Source organism: Dipodomys merriami, unplaced genomic scaffold (genome assembly GCF_024711535.1).
Source record: "Dipodomys merriami isolate MVZ:Mamm:240054 unplaced genomic scaffold, mDipMer1.0.p SCAF_19, whole genome shotgun sequence".
NCBI lineage: Eukaryota > Metazoa > Chordata > Mammalia > Rodentia > Heteromyidae > Dipodomys > Dipodomys merriami.
The window spans coordinates 2,721,619-2,739,908 of record NW_027203270.1 but is presented as its reverse complement, the minus strand read 5'-3'; the positions used below and the strand labels follow the sequence as shown (position 1 = coordinate 2,739,908).

Genomic DNA, 18,290 nt, shown 5'->3' with positions numbered 1-18,290 from the left:
ATCTCAACCTCCTAAGTAGCTAGAATTAGAGTTATGAGCTACCAGTGCCCAGTTGAATAATTCAGTTTAAAGGGCTGACTGAGCTAGATGTGTTAAATATACACAAAGATGACATCTTTAGCCAAGAAACCATGAACCATTAAAAACTGGCCAAATTTCAGCTACATATAAAGTTTCAATAAATAGGAAAGTCATAAATAACTTCAGTCCCATTGTTTAACCAGAAACAGATAAAAAATAGAGATTAATGATGAAAGAATAAACATATATAACAAGGGTCCCAATCTCCAGGTCCCAAATACTTGGAAAGTTAAGAAATAATGTAGGGTTAAAGGAGAATCTAAGACTATTTTTGGACAGTATCTAGAAAACAATAAGAGGAAATGCTAACCAATATACACAGGTTAAAACCTGATTATACTGGGAGCAGAATCTATAGCCTTAATTATCCTATTACCAAACACAGAAGAACAGAAATTTAATGGATTCAACTAAGATTTTAGCAAAAGGTCTTAGAAATAAACCAAATAAAAACAGAAGAAAGCAATATCAACAGAAATTAAGTAATTAATTAATTAAGCAATTAATGGTGAATGGGGGGGCAGGGATAGGAACCACAATAGGAAAAAGAGATGTGCCAGCCTAATTTAAGAGAGACCACAAATGGTCAGAATTAAGAATGGAGGAAAAAATACATTGGCGCAATAAATACAGCAGGGTTATTTCATTAAATCCACTAATGTTTTGCTCCAAATTCTGTACTATTGAAAGCCAAACCTTCAAAGACAATCAAATCATGAAAAATTGGTTTCAAGGAACACAAGAATTGCCCGTCAAAGAGTAAAACCTGAAAAGTTACCTCCCCACCAAAGGGCTCTGGCCCCAGATTGACATGATGGGTAAATCTGTTCAAATTCTCAAGAAAGGAATACCCAGGCAGCAACTGTCTCCCCAGCCCAGAAACAAGTGGAAAGTCTCCTAGTCAATACACAGAGTCAATATGACCCTCAGCCTAAAAATCAAATAAAGACACCACAGAAAAGGAAAGAAAACACACCATTCAGTCTGATGATGAAAAATGAAGCCAGCCATGATTTTACCTGAACAGGTATGGTCTCTCTCTCTCTGGGGATGCTGAAAAGCAAGATTGCTCTGGAGGGCAAAAGCTGTGTTCCTGACCCTTCCTTCCCCTTCTCAGGACCTCAGAGCACACCCTCAGTAGGCCACTTTCTGCTTCTGCCCCAGCCCCACTAGGCTCACAGCCCAGTGTGCTAAGAGCAGCCAGGACCCATCTCATGCACGGGCATTCTGCCCCTAATCCAGTCCCTTGTTCTGTCTTCAGTTCTGGTCTGTCAGCTGTTGGCTAATTACTACTCATGTCAAAACAATTACTGGGAGAGAAAGACGAGTTTTCCATTCAACCATTTCTCCCTACACAGCAGCTCTCCTCTGACACTCTGTCTCAGGCTCCTGGGCACATTCAGAAACCCTAGCAGTGGAGATGGAGATCGAGATGGCCCATGAGATCCTGGCAGCCTGGCCCAGGAGCCTTTGCAACAGACATTTCCTGTGCTCTGGGTTCCTGCCTGGTTCACCACGCATCGGCTGCAAAGTAAACAAGTCCCAGAGTGGGGTTGCCTGGAGCTTCTAGGAAGGGGGGAAGTGAAGTTGCTTAAGGACCACTCATACATCCGACTGAAGTTGGGAATAGAAGAAAAAAGTCAAATGCTCAACTCAGTGGGGGAAGGGCTTAAGCTTTAAAAGAGAGAAACAAAATGTTATCTAGTAAGTTTAGTAAGTCCAAATAAACACAGGCACACACACGTTGCTGTATGCACAGTCAGATAGGGATTGGGAGATGCATAGGAAGAGGAGGGGACAGATATCTAGATATCTCTCTACAAAAGTAGAGAGAAGGAACAAAAAAGCTAGCCGAGACCAAGCACCAAAGACCTGCCATGTGGAATTCTTCCTTGCTAGAGTTCTGCCTCCCATTTACAGCCCTGCCCCTGCCACATAAAGCCTCATTCTCCGCACCCCACTTCCCAGATTCCTATTTCCTGGAGGATACAAACAATACAGGAAAACCAATCCTTGCCTGATTCTTTCTTTTTCAGGTTAAGAAACCCAGGGGCTTTTTAGCCATGGTTCTTGAATCTATCCTTTCTTTTACTAATCTACTAACCTGTTCATCATCCTTCCTTGTTTATCTGTTCAATTACCCACTCACCCACCCTTTCTTCCATTTATCCATCTAAAATCACCTTTCCCCCTACCATTCAAAACCTGATTCCAGACATTTTTCCTACCATCCACACAGCCATACCCCCATATACCCAAACACCCACTTATCTACCCATCTATCCATTCTTTTATCCATCCATCCATCCATCCATCCACTTCTTGTGTCCTTCTTTTTCCATCCATTTACAGTTATCCATCCATCTTCTCTTCCCTTCCCTTCTCTCCCTTCCTTCCTTCATCCCTTCCTTCTCTTCTTTCCTTTTTCCCTCCCTTCCTATCTATCATATATTAAATGAGGTAGAATACATTATTTCCTCAGCTGTGTTATTGAGAACCTTAGTTATGCAGTATTTATTAGAAATATTAAGCATTGAAGGAAAGGCCAGGGTTGTGTGATGCAGAGAGCTTAGGGGCCAATGCCCCTATCACTCACATTTGTATATTTACAGTAGGTTATGAAATCTGTCCACTGGTGAGCCAGAGCCTCCTAAGACTGCACTGCACATCATTCCATGTGAGCACAGAGACAGACCCGTGTGGGGCCAGGAAAGCGAAGACTGCCAGAACCTACCTTGGGAAAGACAGCTGTGGCTGCAAGAACACAGGGCTTGAAGTCAAGGAAGCCAGAGCCAGTTCTGAGCTCAGCAGGCTGATGGTACAGTGGACACAGTGCAGAAGTTTCTATCTGGACTACTGGTTCCCACTGTCTACCTTGGCTGTCTAAGACATTTTTTACCTATGGCTGTGAATGGCTGGAAACACAGGCTCTTTTTCCAGGGGTGCCAAATGTTAAACAAGTTTCTGTAAAGTCTCTGGAGCCTCGGCCCCCAGGAGTGTGGGTTCCTAAAGGAATGCTTAGAATTCTAGCTCTTAGAAGGCAGAAGCAGTAGGATCTCAACTTTGAGTTCAGCCTGGGCTACTTGGCAAGACTGTCTCAAACAAACAAAAACAAACAAACAAAAGGAACACCAAGCCAAAAAGGACCACTCAAGCCTCCTTCTAGTAATGGGTGCCAGGGCATCTCCTGACATCAACAAGGAAGGTCTGTTTTAGGGGTGTGGGAGCCACTCTGGGCCTGGTGAGTAGTTCAGTCTGTAAGGAGGGGCAGTCCCCCTTGTGGTCCTGGATGGGAGTGGTGAGCCATCCAGGGCTTTAAGGATCTGGGAAGAAGAGGTGGACAAGGTGAAGCTATGAGTCTACAGCCTCTTCCATTGAACCTCCGTGTAGGGGAGACACAGCTCTCTGCTCCAGCACTCCTGGTTGGTTCCTCATCCTCCTACAGACAGGCAGGACCTCCCTGATTTTGGTTGTCTCTCCCCTTTAATTTGGGTTCCCAAAAGCCTAAGGATGATGCCTGGCTGGGCTCAATCCTTAAGGTGGAACACAGCCAGATCCCAAGCCAAGTTTCTCAAAACACCCTTCCTAAACTCCTACGAGGGAACCTCCAGCAGATAACAGGTTTTCTCTATCCTGAGGGAAAATGCAAATACAAGTTCAATGCCGATTCTTAGCCTAGAGGGTTAGAAAACCCCTCCCTGCATCTGCTCTGTAGGATAGAGTAGCCAATAGCCACAGGTGGCTAAGTACACAGAAACAAATCAGATTTAAATAAAACCTAAATGTGATATCACTTCCAGGATTGGATCATCGATTTAACAAAAAGACATTAATGGGAAAATATGAGATGAGAATAAAAACACTGCATTAGTAGGATAATGTTCATTTTGACAAATCAATAGATTGTCAACAGGAGAAATTGATGAGGGGTACTGAAGGTGCAGGTGGCTCACACCTGTAATCTTAGCTAAGCTACTCAGGAGGCTGATATCTGAGTATCATGATTCAAAGCTGGCCCAGACAGGAAAGTCAGCAAGAATCCTACTGCCAATTAGCCACCCAAAAGCTGGAAGTGGAGTTGTGGCTCAATAATAGTGTACTGCCCTGAGCATAAGAGCTCAGGGCACTGCCTAGGCCCTGAGTTCAAGTCCCAGGACCAGCATATGTGTGTATGTGTGTACGTATGTGTATGTATGTGCATATGTGCAAGCATGTGCACATACACACACATACTTACTGGCCCTTTACATGGGCTCATGAATTAAATAAAGGCAGGATAAAAGTTCAACATCCCATCTTCCATTTTGTATCTGTGCCCTTTGCTCTGCTGAGCCCTTCACTCCTGTCATCACTTCACAACCATGTTGGAAGCTAGAAAAGATTCACTACCTTCTGGGCATCAATGACTTGTTTATCCTGACCTGGCTGTCATAACCACTTCCCCAGAACCAGGCTGTTCCTAACCAGTCTTGGGACTGTTTTTTTTATACCTTTTGCTTCTTGCCTCTAGTTCCTTGTCCTTTTAAACCTATAGTTCATGTGCATACCCTAAAGACAGACAGGATGGAATGAAGTGTTGTCTCTCTCTGGCTGTCAATGCCATGTAATGAACCTGCTCTGCCCTTCCTTCACCTTTTCTCTCTTGGCATATAGTAGCACCTGTTTCCCCTCCCTGGCCCCCACCCATTCCCTGCAGTACTTGCCTCTGGCTTACCTGGCTTGGCAGGCTCTGCCTGCCCTAACTCCAGTCTTTTAACTCCTGTCATTCTCCAACTTGTCCAACCTCATCCTCCAGACCTACAGGTCCACTTTCTGTTTACATCTTCTAATGTTATTCCTGCCTCAGGGCCTTTGCGGTAACGGATCCCTAGCTAGAACTCATTCCTATTCCCCCATCCATCTTGGAATTGTCCTTAAAAGAACCTAGATGTCATTTCTTCTACGAGGCCTTCCCTGATCTCTTAGTTACCCTCTGTCACCCAGCCCCACTTTCATTCCTATGTAAGGATGTGACCCATTTCTTGTGTTCTCCTCTGTTCAGGTCCCCAGAAATGGTACCTGTCTATCTGTGGCTATGTCCCCAGTACAGAGAAACACTGCTGACATATTTAGGAATGAAAGGGGCTGCCACTCTATTTCTGTGGCTTTCTTAGAAACAGGAACACAATAGTTCGGGCTAAGATCCAGGTGCTTGAGGGGTCCCCAGGACAGCAGTCCACAAACTCTTGAAGCCCGAGGACAGGAGCCAAGTTTTAAAGCAACCTGGTGTTCCTGCCACATCGATTTCTCTTTCCATAATAAAATTCCACCTTCTGAAAGCTGTTTGTAGAGCTAGATGGGGGAAGAGGGGGGACTGAGTGCTCCTCTTCAGATACTGTGGTTACTACTTTATCCTTTAGTTTTGATATTTAGCTTCAATGAGAAAGAACAAAGCATCTGGCCAGAAAAGACAGTTGAGCTTTGCCCCCTTTATCTGGCTGGCTGGTCTGGAATGAACCAGAAAGCAGGGTCCCCGCCTCCCATCATTCATGCTGGCAACTCTATTGTTAAAACAGCCTCAGGAACAGTAGCAGCAGAAGGAAAGGCTGTGTGCTTGGAACTATCTCTGGTCATCTAGCATGTAGCTAGGAAGGCTGAAGGGTAACATTTCCGGGGACTTGATCTGAGGCTACACCATCTCCTCAGGAAATGGGACTTATTTTCCTCTTGCATAGGGAAGTCCTTTATAAAAAATATTTTATTAGTAAAAAGAAACATATGTCATACATTTTTTAAAAAAAGTTAAAACATGGAAGAACTTTCATTAAGACCCCCTCCCCCCACTACCACCAGTGTCACCTCATTTGATTCCTCCTAGGTAACTGTGTCACTGTCATTTCCAGTTCCCAGCAACTTTCCCATCCCTCACAACGCACTGGTATGAGCTGCTTTTTGACAACGAGCACTACGTGGTGAGTCTCTTACCAACTTTTGTTCTACGGTTATCTGTGCTGTGTCAGGGAAATGATTCAGATCTTCAGACTACTTTTTGTTCCGAGAACTTTATAAGGATACTTTCCTTCCTCTCCAGAGGCTGAGGATGGTGGATTCCCTCTCCTGCTGGTGTCTCCACCCTTGTCCTGCTAGACTTTCTGCTGAGTTCTCTCTCTCTCTCTCTGGATGTATGTACACACACACACACACACACACACACACACACACACACACACACACACACACACATGCATGCACGCACACACGCACACACATACAGATAAATTTTGACAGCAGCACTGGGAATTGAATACTTGAATAATAATGAATTCAGGGCCTCATGCTTACAAGACTAGAGTTCTGTCGCTTGAATCATGCCTTGGTTTTTTTTTTTTATTGTGAAAATACTGTACAGAGGGGTTACAATTACATGGGCAAGATAATGAGTACATTTCTTATCAAGCATTGTAGCCTCCTCCTTTGTTTCCCCTTCCCATCCCTTCCCAGCCTCCCCGGCCTCATGCCTTGTTTTTTTAAGATAAGGATTTGCGTTCTTCTTCGATGATGATCCTCCTACCTCTGCCTGCTGAGTAGAGTGGCTGGAATTATAGGTGGGATAACCACACTCATTCTTAACTTGTTCACAGTTAAATTCCCAGCTACCCTTCGGCACCAAGTTCACTTTCTAAAGGGGAGACCCATCAAGTGTGCTTGTGACATTTGTGATACTCAGCAACACAACCAGGCTCTGTGTGGGCCCCCAGGTGTCCATTAAGTAAGAAAAACCCAACTACTACCCTCAAGGAGCTCCCTGTAGAGTAAGGAAGATCAGTAATCACAGGGAGAAGAGCCCTGAGTGAAGTCAAGCAGCATGCTCCATGGCTCTACAGCAAGCAAGCGAGGGTTTTAAGCAGATATCAGGGAAGGCTCCCCAGAGAAGGTGACATTTCAAGAGACCTACACCATGATATGTTCACAGCAGATCTCCCAAAGGGTAAGTCCCACAGCCTTCTTCCTGGCACATCAGCACTAGCTGTCTTCTAAGGAATCGCAGACAAACCTCTAATAAGAAGGCCTACTTCAAAGGCTCATGTGCTGACCTCTGCAGATAAAGAATTCACAGCCTCCACAAGAATTCTAGAACATTCTGTTTGCCCTGTAAAACTCCATATCCTTTTAGCTTCTAATCCTCAGTGTAGGGATGGAGCCATTCCATCCCTACATCTGGCAGGACCTGGGCTATGGGACCTCATTCTGACATCACGTGAGCTGCAGCCACATCGCCGGGTGTCACCAAGCTGCCAGGCAGACAGCTTCAGGGTCCTCATCCAGCCCGAGCCCTCCTGCCCTGGCTGATGGGACCCCCAAGCCGGCTTTCAGGCCTTTCCCATGATAGGGGCATAGAACCCAAAGTTGATATCCAAGGTTGATGAGTGCACGGTACCTGTTGGAGGCAGAGAGCTCCTGTGAGGGCCAGGGCTGGCTGAAATCCCAGGAGAAGTGCTGGGGCGTTCCCAGGTGGTCTCTGGTCAAAGAAAAAGAAAAACCACAGTGAGAATTCCACAGGGTGAAACCGGAGTGTCCCAGCGACCACTGGGACACGCAGTCACCTTCCTCCCTTACCTCGGCTGCACAGGACCCCGGCTTCCTGCCTACATCTAGCCCCCGACCAGTCTCCAAGATAGCCAGCTTCTCTTTGCAGGTGGGGTGGAAGTCTTCTCCATGGGCTGAGCAAGGTGCCTTTCTGGCTGGGATCCTCTGAAACATCTCCAGGGCTGGTACCCACCCAACCTCACCCTCCCACTCCCTTGTCTGCTTCTGTCCCTGGGACTTCAAAGTCTAGTCCCAGGATCCCAGCCATCAACTGGCATTCATTCCCACATGCCCATCGCTACCTGAAGGTTCTAAAGTACACAAGAAGGAGGCTTGGTCTAAGAGCTGTCAAAAAAAGACAGAGGCTCTTCTCCCTTGGGGTTGTGAGATGCAGAAACCTTCCTTGATTTTCCCAGTGTTCAACCTATGACTGCTTCCTTTGCCTGGCCCCCTCTCCCTCCTCCAAACTCAGCTAAACATCCCATAAGAGATAAATCCAGCACCGCACTTCTGTTCTTGTCCCCTAGCTTGACTTTCCCCACTTCAACGCCATGAATTATCTGGTAATAAAATAAATTATCTAGTAATTAAAAACAATACTTTTGCTTGCCAAGCAGGCTAGCAAGCACTTGGGAGGCTGAGGCAGGAGGATTGTGAGTTTGAGACCAGTCTGAGACAGGTAGTGAGATCCCTATGTCACTGGCAAAACAAAACAAAAGTTATCCCATCCCGGTGCAGGAAAATAAAAAGAAGAAAATCCGAGTGACAGCAACACTGCTGTGGGCAGAACATTGTCATCCATGGGGCTCCGTCCTTGTACTAGCTAGCCTGGGTCACCTCTAGACCCCAGAAGGTAGAATCCCAGTAAGTGCTATATGCCCCACCCTCCAGCTGGCCCAAAAGGCTCAGTCCAGTTGATCTCTGAAGCTTGGCTAGGACACAAAATCAAACCTGAAGCAGGGATGGAACCGAGCCAGGCCAGGCCAGGCTAGGCCAAGATCTATGGCTCTGGCTAGGTAACCTCACCAGCAGCAGGACCCATCCTACTGATGACCATACCACCCACAGAAAGAAGGCCATTTCCAGGCCTTTTCCCATGGAAGATTCTCTGATCTACTTACAATGTACTAGGCTCTTGGATCAAGCCAGGATAAGACTTGAAGGGGTAGCTTGGAGCCTGAGTTGCCCTGAACTAAGGCCCTTTTGTATTTTCTAAGCTTCCATCCCTGGGGCCCAAGGTCATCTGGGGGTGATGGCCACCCGGACTCCACGTGGGCTGAGCTCAGGGTAGAAGGACACAGATGGCCTTGGGTCACCCCCCCCCACCCCAAACCCAGCTGACCCACAGCATTCTTTCTTAATGGTGATAACTTCCTCCAGTCCTTGTCCACTGAAACCAGGGCAGCCAGATGTGCACAAATGATGGGGCCTGGATGCAGTGAGTTTGCTATCCTCACTACCAAAGCCAAGAGTCAGGATGGAAACAGAAGCCAGGCCAGGATGGGAGGATTCTGGAGCAAGCCAGGCCTCTGTCTGTGGTTTACAATGACTGTCCCTAGAGCAAAACCTGTGAAGAGAGAGGGCAATGGAGAAGCTGAAAGCTATGTAAATCTGAGTTTCAAAGCACAGAAATCTGTCTTTAAAATAATGATGATTGCCAAGCGCTGGTGGCTCAGGCCTATAATCCTTAGTTACTCAGAACGCTGAGATCTGAGGATTGTGGTTTCAAAGCCAGCCTAGGCAAGAAAGTCTGTGAGATTCTTATCCCAGCAAAAAAAAAAAAAAAGCTGGGACCGAAGGTATGGTTCACATGGTAGAGTTCCAGCCTGAAGCAAAAGAAGCTCAGCACCCAAGCCCTGAGTTCAAGCTCCAGGACCAACACACACACACACACACACACACACACACACACACACACACACACACACACACACACACACACACACACACACACACACACACACACACACACACACACACAGAACAAAAACTAAGAAATAAATATGTGTTATCTTTTCCACTGTAAGATAAGAAACTGAGGCTACTGTGAGAAATGGCATTTCTCACAGTGTGACAATAGAAGCTACCACTTGTGGATTAGACATGTCCCACCAGGCTCTATGTTGGGGTGCTTGAACTATAGAAAAAAAAGAAACAAAAAGAAAAGTGCTGTTTAAAATCTCTACCTGAGAACTATCCTCAGAGGTAATGTTATTATTCATTCAACGAATTTGAAGGCCCACTGTGTATCTTGGGCTGTTCTGGACATGAAGGTAGGGTACTGCAGAGAAGATAATAGTTAAATATTCCCTCCTTTCCCTCAGCTTCAATTCTAGTGGGCATTATGCCTTTCTACTTTTTTTTTTTTTTATCTTGGACAGGTATGGGGCTTGAACTCAGAGCCTATATACTATCCTTGAGCTTTTTCACTCAAAGCTAGCACTCTATCACTTTGAACCACAGCACCACTTCCACCATTCTACTTTTAAATAAATGTTGAAAAGTTCTAGATTCTCTTCTCATTTTAGAATGTGCATTGGGGGTGGGGAGGAGTTAGACCAGGGAACACATAATAAAGATGGAAACTAGTCGACTCCAATGTTAGTACATGCCAAAGAGAATAAAGCAGGGAAGGGAGATAAAGAATATATTATAAAGAAGCTGACATTTTAATAGGACTCACTGAGAAAAGAGCATTTGAGTAAAGGCCTGAAAGCTATTTATTATCCATCTATTGCGACATCTCAGATGATCCCAAACTGAGCAGTGGAAAACATCAAATGCTTATTATCTCATGTGGTTTCAAAACTTCAGGACTGCAAAGGAGATGCTTAGGCTAGGATACTTCCCAAACCCCACATGGAAGCAGCTTCCTCCACTTGTGTTTCTCATGTTGTGGTCACAGAGCTGATTTCCTTAATTGTTTTGTGACTCCCAGGAGAAATAGCGCTGCAAAAGACACTCCTACTTAGGAAGTTTCATCTGACCACCATCCTATACCAGCTTCTGCCACGATCCCTGATTCTACCTTCTACTTCCCCTGTTCAGCAGAGTGGGAAACAACAATGCTTCTCTCCAACATCTGCCCCCACATTGCTGGAAAGGAGCCAGCCCAGAACTGTAGGATCAGCCATGTCCCTTCACCAAGGGAATGGCTACTGAGCCACTGCTGACCCAGATTGTCCATCCCAGACAACCTAGAGTTCCCCAAAAGTCTGTGTCCTGAGCTTTAGCCAGCACAGACTCTGAGCCCTGAGGATCCAAGGTCTTAAGTGGGAAGCTGTGACAGGATTGGAGCCTGGGGAGGGAAGAAGATGGGAAGGGAGAGGAAGGAAAGGGAAGCAGGGGCTGACATCACTTCACTTCCCAGGAGTCACCAGGCAGCCACACCCAACCTGGCACTGACCCTTGACCAATGAGCCTGTCTGGGCACTAAAGGAGAGGAAAGTTCCGGGGAGAAGGGACCCAATAGTCTTGGGAAAGGAAAGGAATGTAACAAGGATGTGGCTCTGCTGTTGTGTCGAGGATATCCTTCATCAGCTGTGAGGTAGCGCTGGCATCTCATAAACACCAGTTCGGCTCCAAAGCACATCCCTCATCTCCAAATGACCATGTCACTAAACTTCAGTTTTCTTATGGTGCTCTACGAGTGACTACGCCATATTCCAGGTCTGTAGTGCCATGGAGAGGAGCTTAGGGGGCAAAGACATCTTCTAGCACTTTTTCTTTGGTCAGCCATGAGGCTTGAACTCAGGACCTGGGCTCTGTCCATGAGTTCTTCTGCTCAAAGCTAGTACTCCTCCAGTCTGAGCCTCAACTCCACTTCTGGTTTTCTGGTGGTTAACTGGAGACAAGAGTCTCAGGGACTTTCCTGCGTGGACTGGCTTTGAACCACAATCCTCAGATCTCAGTCTTCTGAGTAGCTAGGATTAGAGACATGAGCCACCAGTGTCTGGCCCCTTTTCCTACTTTCTAATGCAGCAGGAGTCCCACAGATCCTGAAGAGTAATGTGTGATAAAATCCTCTTTATCCCCTCCATCCTCTCCTCTGCTTCCCAATCCCCTCACCTGTCCCTGCCTCTGATGGTGCTGGGGGCAAAGGGGAATTAGAAAGTCTTCCATAGTAAAGCTGAGCTGTTGTGTGTATGTTGTGTGTGTGTGTGGGGGGGGTTCCCTAGTGCTCCAGGAAACCTCACTGTCAGTGGTTCCCCAACTCCTCCACAGCTTACAAGATCCTTAAAATAACCCTGTGATCCACAGGGAGCCTCTGACTGGCAGAGCAGGCCAGAAAGGCAGGGCCTGGGATGGCCCTGTGGTATTTTGTGGCATTCCTCCATAAAACTCTGGGAATCCCTAAGCATTTAGAGAGAACTCACCTGACCCACTTGGGGACTGAGAGCTAAGGAAGGTTGTCTTCAATATAGGAAAAAAGTGTTCTTTCACTAAGCGGACAGGTGTGTGTGTGTGTGTGTGTGTGTGTGTGCGCGCGCGCATGCAGCAGCAGCAGCAGCAGCAGCAGACTAGATCAGCTGTTAGCCACTAGCAAACTTAATTCTAGCAATTGTTTTGCAATGTCGCTCATTCCCCAGCCATGTCCCATGCACCAGAGGGAAGATTTTGGATGCTATGCCTCAGCTTATAGCCTTTATGTACATTGTGACTGAGAAAAACCACAGGCAGGTGCCAGAAAGCAAAGCCTTTCCAATCCAAAGCACAGGATGCTCAGAATCCAAACCCTAAACACCATCTCACTTCCTCCCCAGAGTGTCTGGGGCCATTTGCAGGAAGTACAGCTTCTCCCACCTCGAACCTGGAGATCTGGGTTGAGTAGAGGTTTTGCTTGGAACCCAACAGTCACCAATCTTTTTAAGCAATGTCAGTGATGACCCAGATGTGGGAACATTTACATGCTCCTTCATGAATCATTGTGAACTCATCACTGATCAAGAGAGCCTCGACAACCCCAGGGGTGTAGTCAGACTTAGGATGAGGCGAGGTACATGGCGGTGATGGAGGGTAATTTAAAGAACGCTCAACATTCTCAACATGCTGACAGTCTCCATCCCAATCATCTAGGAGCACCAGCTTCACCTCATCTGTCTCCCCCCAAAGCCACTGCTGACAGAAGGCTTTGCCATCTACTTGGGTTCCCTGCCATGCTATGCAAGTCATACTATATTGCCACAAAGCCTTGGCATGCCCAAGTCCTTGGAGTCTCTAGAGCAGGCAAGGATGAGGAGAGAAGAGTCTGCAAACACTATGGAGAAGGAAAAGGATCCAGGGAGAAGGCTCTAGGGAGTGCTCAGGAGCTGAGATCTAGTTGGGCTGATCTCCCTGCCAGTCTTAAGGCCCTAGTGGTGAGTTTTTGGCAAGTGAGTTCTTGGCAATCTCACTCCCGGTGTTTGAAGTGGAGGGATCCATGGTGGGAAGGAAGTGAGAAGCAGTGGGGGATATTCTCACTGTGCCTGGGGACAGACAGTCGGAATGACCTTATAGTCTAGCCTGGGTGTTCCTTGTTACTGTCATGCAGACTGTGTGAGCACAAGAGGGACAGGAAGCAGATAGAATGTAGGATTTCTTCCTACCTGGGCTATCCCTCCCTCTCACCAGATGGATTCTGAGGGCTGACATTGTCAAGGACTGCGTCTCTGTCTCCCTTCCCATTCACCAAGCAGAAGACTCATGTTAATGTAACTATTAGAACTCACTTTGGTAGTGGCTAATGGCTGAATTAAAAAAAAAAATCATTTGCCTCCTGGTGGCTCCTGCCTGTAATCCAATCTAGACGCTAGAGGTTTGAAGCTAGAAAAGTCTGAGATATTCCATCTCCAGTTAACCAGAAAAAAAACAGCAGGACTGGAAGCATGGCTCAAGTGGTAGAGTGCCACCAGAACAAGCAAGCTGATTAAACTGCAGGTCTTAAAGTAAAGCCTCAATACCATTCCCCACCCCCTCCAAAGCCCATGTTCAGATGAAAGGAAAGATAATGAGAACAATAGAAAGACTAAGAAAGGGCCAGGGAGGGCAAACAGAGTCCAGATTCCTTCCTCATGATATAAATTATAAATCAGTAGCTGCCTAATTTAATTTAATTTAATTTATTTATTTATTTTTGGGTCCGGTCGTGGAGCCTGAATTCTGGGCCTGGGCACTGTCCCTCAGCTCTTCAGCTCAAGGCTAGCGCTCTACCACTTGAGCCAGAACGCCACTTCTGGCTTTTTTCTTTTTGCTTATGTGGTGCTGAGGAATCGAACCCAAGGCCTCATGCATGCAAGACAAGCGCTCTACCACTGAGCCACCTTCCCAGCCCCAGTAGTTGCCTAATTTTAAAAGAGCAAAGTGGCTGGGAATGTAACTCTGTGTGACAGAACACTTGCCTAGCATGCTCATGGTCATAGATTTGATCCCAGCAAAGAACTCATATGAAGAGTTTACCAAAAAAAAAAAAAAAAAAAGATCAATAAGCAAGAAAACATGTTATTCTCACTGAAAATCACAGAGACAAGCTAACAGGTACTATTTTATCACTCAAGGGATAAATTAGATCTTTCAAGAATGACAACCACTAGTTAGCAAGGGACTAGGAAAGCCGAGGGAATTCCTCTTTCTGAAAGGCAATTTGGAGATAGCTAGGCGCACAATGTTCAGCAAACAAGAGTTGTAGGTATGCAATGAGATAAGGATAGAGATATTTTTAGGGGGAGGACTGAATCTTTTTGTTTGTTTGTTTTGTTAGAGGGAGAAATCTCCCACAAAGAGCCTGAGTCTGCCCACGGAGCACTGAGTATGACGTGTTTGCTGGATGGTATTCCAGGCAGCTCTGAAAGCTAGGACGGTAAGCCTGCAGTGCTTGTGTGAAAACAATCTCGAGAGCCTACTGCTAAGCGTGCAAAAGTCCTCACCTTTATGAAAGAGTGTAAGCAAAATGTGTGTGCTTATTTATGCACTGAAAATGACTGCAGGCATGCGGCATCTGATGCTGGTTGATCCTTAAAAATGAAACTAAAGTAAAATGACGGCTGCTCTGTGTGTGTGTGTGTGTGTGTGTGTGTGTGTGTGTGTGTGTGTGTGTGTGTGTGTGTGTGTGTGTGTGTGTGTGTGTGTGTGTGTGTGTGTGTGCACTAGTGCTTGAATTCAAGGCCTGGACGCTGTCCTTTAGCATTTTCACTTAAGGCTGGTACACTACTACTTAAGCCACACCTTTAGTTCTGGCTTTTGGGTGGTTAATTAGAGATAAGAGATCTACAAACTTTCCCGTTCAGGCTGGCTTTGAGCCTGGATCCTCAGATCTCAGCCCCTTGAGTAGCTAGGATTATAGATGTGAGCCACTAGTGCCCAGCAAATGATTACATTTTTTTTTAGTACACCCTATTTGGATATAATTTTATTCTGACTATAAATAAAAATCATGCGCATATGAAAAAAGCATATAACATCTACATGGTTTGGCATTTACAATATATGATTTCAAGACCACCAGGAATATAGACCACCAGGGATGTATGTGAGGCTGGTATAGAAATAAAGAGAACTATCAATGGAAAAAGACAGGTGAGAAATAGACTGGAGCAGACCAATTCAGCACAGGGTCAGAAGGTCCTTCTCAGAGGCAATGGAGAAAGACAGAAATAGCTGATAAATGCAAAAACTATTATGGTAGGTCTACTTGTCATACGTTTCCTGAAATTTAATTCCATCTGGATGAACACTTTTAAGGGGGAGTAGGGAGTCATTCATAAGAGTGCTAAGTGGAATATGACCACTTGCTGCCCAGGACCTAGTTATGTGTGACTTCAACGGGAAGAAACCTATCTCTCTATACAAATTAAGTTAAAGATAATCAGAATTATAAAATACCATTAACAACTCACACCCATTTTCTACATGGGCTGGAGAGCCTTCTCTAAAATATGCTCAAACTAAGAATGAGGATACTTGGCCATTGCTATTTGGAACAATTGGGAGTCCTACAGAGGGAGACTAGAAGTGACTATCTTCACAGCAGGTGGGCAAAGGCCTCCTGAAAAATGAAAGACAAGTTCAGATATCTGAAGCTAACCCAAAGAAAGGTGGGGTTATAAGACATCCCAGGATCCTAGACACGCATATAAAACCTTAGCACCTAGCTTTCTATCCTCATGGTTTTTGGTTAAATGACTGCCTCCTTTTTGTATATGTGTGTGCTGGTCCTGAGGCTTGAACTCAGGGTTTGGGTGCTGTCCCTGGGCTGGATTGGACATAGTGACTCATTTCTGTAATCCCAGTTACCCAGGAGAGGTAAATAGGAGGAGGATAGTCCAGGGCTGGGCAAAACCACAAGACCTTATTCCAAAGATAATGTATGGCTCAAGTGGTAGAGCACTTGCCTGGATATGCAAGGCTCTGAGTTCAAACTCCAATACCTACAAAAACATAAAACAAAAAACAAATAAGCAAACAAAAGCTAATATGCGTGAGTTTCTAGTTTTATAATAAGACCAAGGAAGCTCAAGGACACCCAGGAAATTATCCTGCCCTGTAAATGGTCAACCCTTTCCAGAGGCATTTGATTGGATGTGGAGCATTGTCCCATGACCCTGCTAAATCATGGCTTCTTAACAAGTCTGAAGGAGGGGGATGGGCTGTCATGCCTCTCAACTGCTTGTAAGCTTCCCCTCCCCCATAGTGGTATTTTTCTACCTATACGTCACCCTTTTCTGTCGTTTGTTTTCTGAGAAAGTTGCCATTTATTCACTGCAGTCATTCTGCATTGCTAATCTTTATATAGAAGACTTTCCAGTAAAAGGTGTGATTTTATAAATAATGCTCAAAATCAATGAGAGTGTTGCTTTTCACAGGAAAGGGGAAATTGCCAGAAAGAGCTAAAATTACTTCGGGAAATCAAAACAGCCAGCTTTCTGGACAGCCACAGGTGTATTTGCAAACCCACTGGGATTCCAGAGGGAGGCCATTTAGCCCCAGAGACAAAGAACCCCCCCTCCTCACTCTCAGTACCCCTAAAACACAAAGAACATGTCTTTCTCCTGAACCAACACTGTAAAATATGTGAAGAAATTCTCGCCCTAAAAAGCTATTCTCGGGATAGCCTTGAACAGCAGAGAAGGGAATCAGACACAAAGAAGACCATGCAAAATGGGGACAAATTAGGTAGCATTTTAGACTTGAATGAAATAGCATTCCTTAGGAAATTGCTGGAGTAGATTTCAAACCCTCTCTGTGAAGAGGCCTCCAACACTCACATGCTCAACAGAACGCCAGCATGCTGAGAGCAGAGGGGTACCTTGGAAGGTAGCCTCCAAGGTGTGTTTTATAAACTGCCTTGTACCCTGGGGTCACCTGGAAGGCAGGTGAAAACACAGAGCATCACAACCAGATAGTCTGGTTACAGACTATCTGCAAGAATTTGCTTGTCAGTCGAGTTTCTAGGCTCTCCTGGGGTCCTTCTGCACAGATGCTACACCTGCCTGTAGGTATTAGGCCAGGATGTACAAGCATCAAAATGCCCTACAAATTACAGCTTACTTGAATGTGTCCACTATCCACTCCACTTCCTCCAAGCGGGTGGTACCAAGGAAAGCTGCAGGAACTCTCTTTCCTCTTCTGGGATGGTGTCTGGAAACACTTGACATATCGTCAAGGCTTTCCTGAGACGTAGACCCTAGCAAACTCAGGCTGCCCTGAGCCTTTAGAAATAGCATCTTGCAGCCAGGTGTTGGTGGCTCACGCCTGTTATCCTACCTACTCAGGAGGCTGAGATTTGAGGACTACAGTGACACCCAAATGTGCTTGCCCAGCAGCCATCTAAGGAAAACCCATCTGCAGGGTCTAGGCTACTTCCACGCACACGTGACAGGAACAAGCAGAGAATCAGTGTGAAAAGTATGGGGGGGGGCAAGCACAGAATCAAAGCCAAATTAAAAAAAAATAAAGCATTTTTGAATAATAAAAGTCGAAAGGCAGACCAGGTGCTGGTGGCTCTCACCTGTAATCCTAGCTACTCAGGAGGCTGAGGTCTAAGAATCACGGTTCAAAGCCATCCAGGGAAGGAAAGTCTGTGAGATTCTTCTCCCCAATTAATCACACACACACACACACACACACACACACACACACACACACACACACACACACAATGCCAGAAGGGCTGTAGCTCAAGAGGGAAGGCACCAGCCTTGAGTGAAAAAGCTATAGGATTGTACCTAGACCTTGAATTGAAACCCAGTACAAACAAACCAAAAAAATACCTCGGAAAGACTAAAAATAAACAACTAAGCAATAACAAATGAATGAGCATGTTGAACCTATCAAGTTGGTCTGCAGGGCCCAGGTCAACAATCAACCCAACCCAGCTGGTTCTCTGAGAGAAACGGAAAGGAAACAGGTTCTCAACTATTCACGTTGCAGTCAAAGCTGCTTGAGGTTTTTACCTCTGTCACCAGGATCCCTCATAAGGGCTCTACAACCTAGCCAATAAGACTTAAATCATAACCAGTTGGGGGGGGGAGGGGTAAGCCCGGATTCCCACAGATGGGCTGTGTACCCATACCTCATCTCTAGGAGAGACCACTCACCATTGTCACAGAAGCAGCTGCCTCTGGAATGGAGGTATGTGCAGATCTGCACGGAGTCTAGCAGGCAAGAAG

General features: G+C 45.8%; 1 protein-coding gene across 4 annotated transcripts in view; it reads right to left on the bottom strand.

The window, feature by feature from the left end:
- Window positions 1-18,290, bottom strand: part of Gas7 (growth arrest specific 7) — a 210,202-nt gene that overhangs the window by 47,394 nt on the left and 144,518 nt on the right. For all 4 annotated transcript variants that reach the window (XM_070026964.1, XM_070026967.1, XM_070026965.1 and 1 more), the window contains exon 3: window positions 7,499-7,579. In XM_070026964.1, the coding sequence (XP_069883065.1) occupies window positions 7,499-7,579 (81 nt within the window). The remainder of the gene's footprint in view (window positions 1-7,498; window positions 7,580-18,290) is intronic.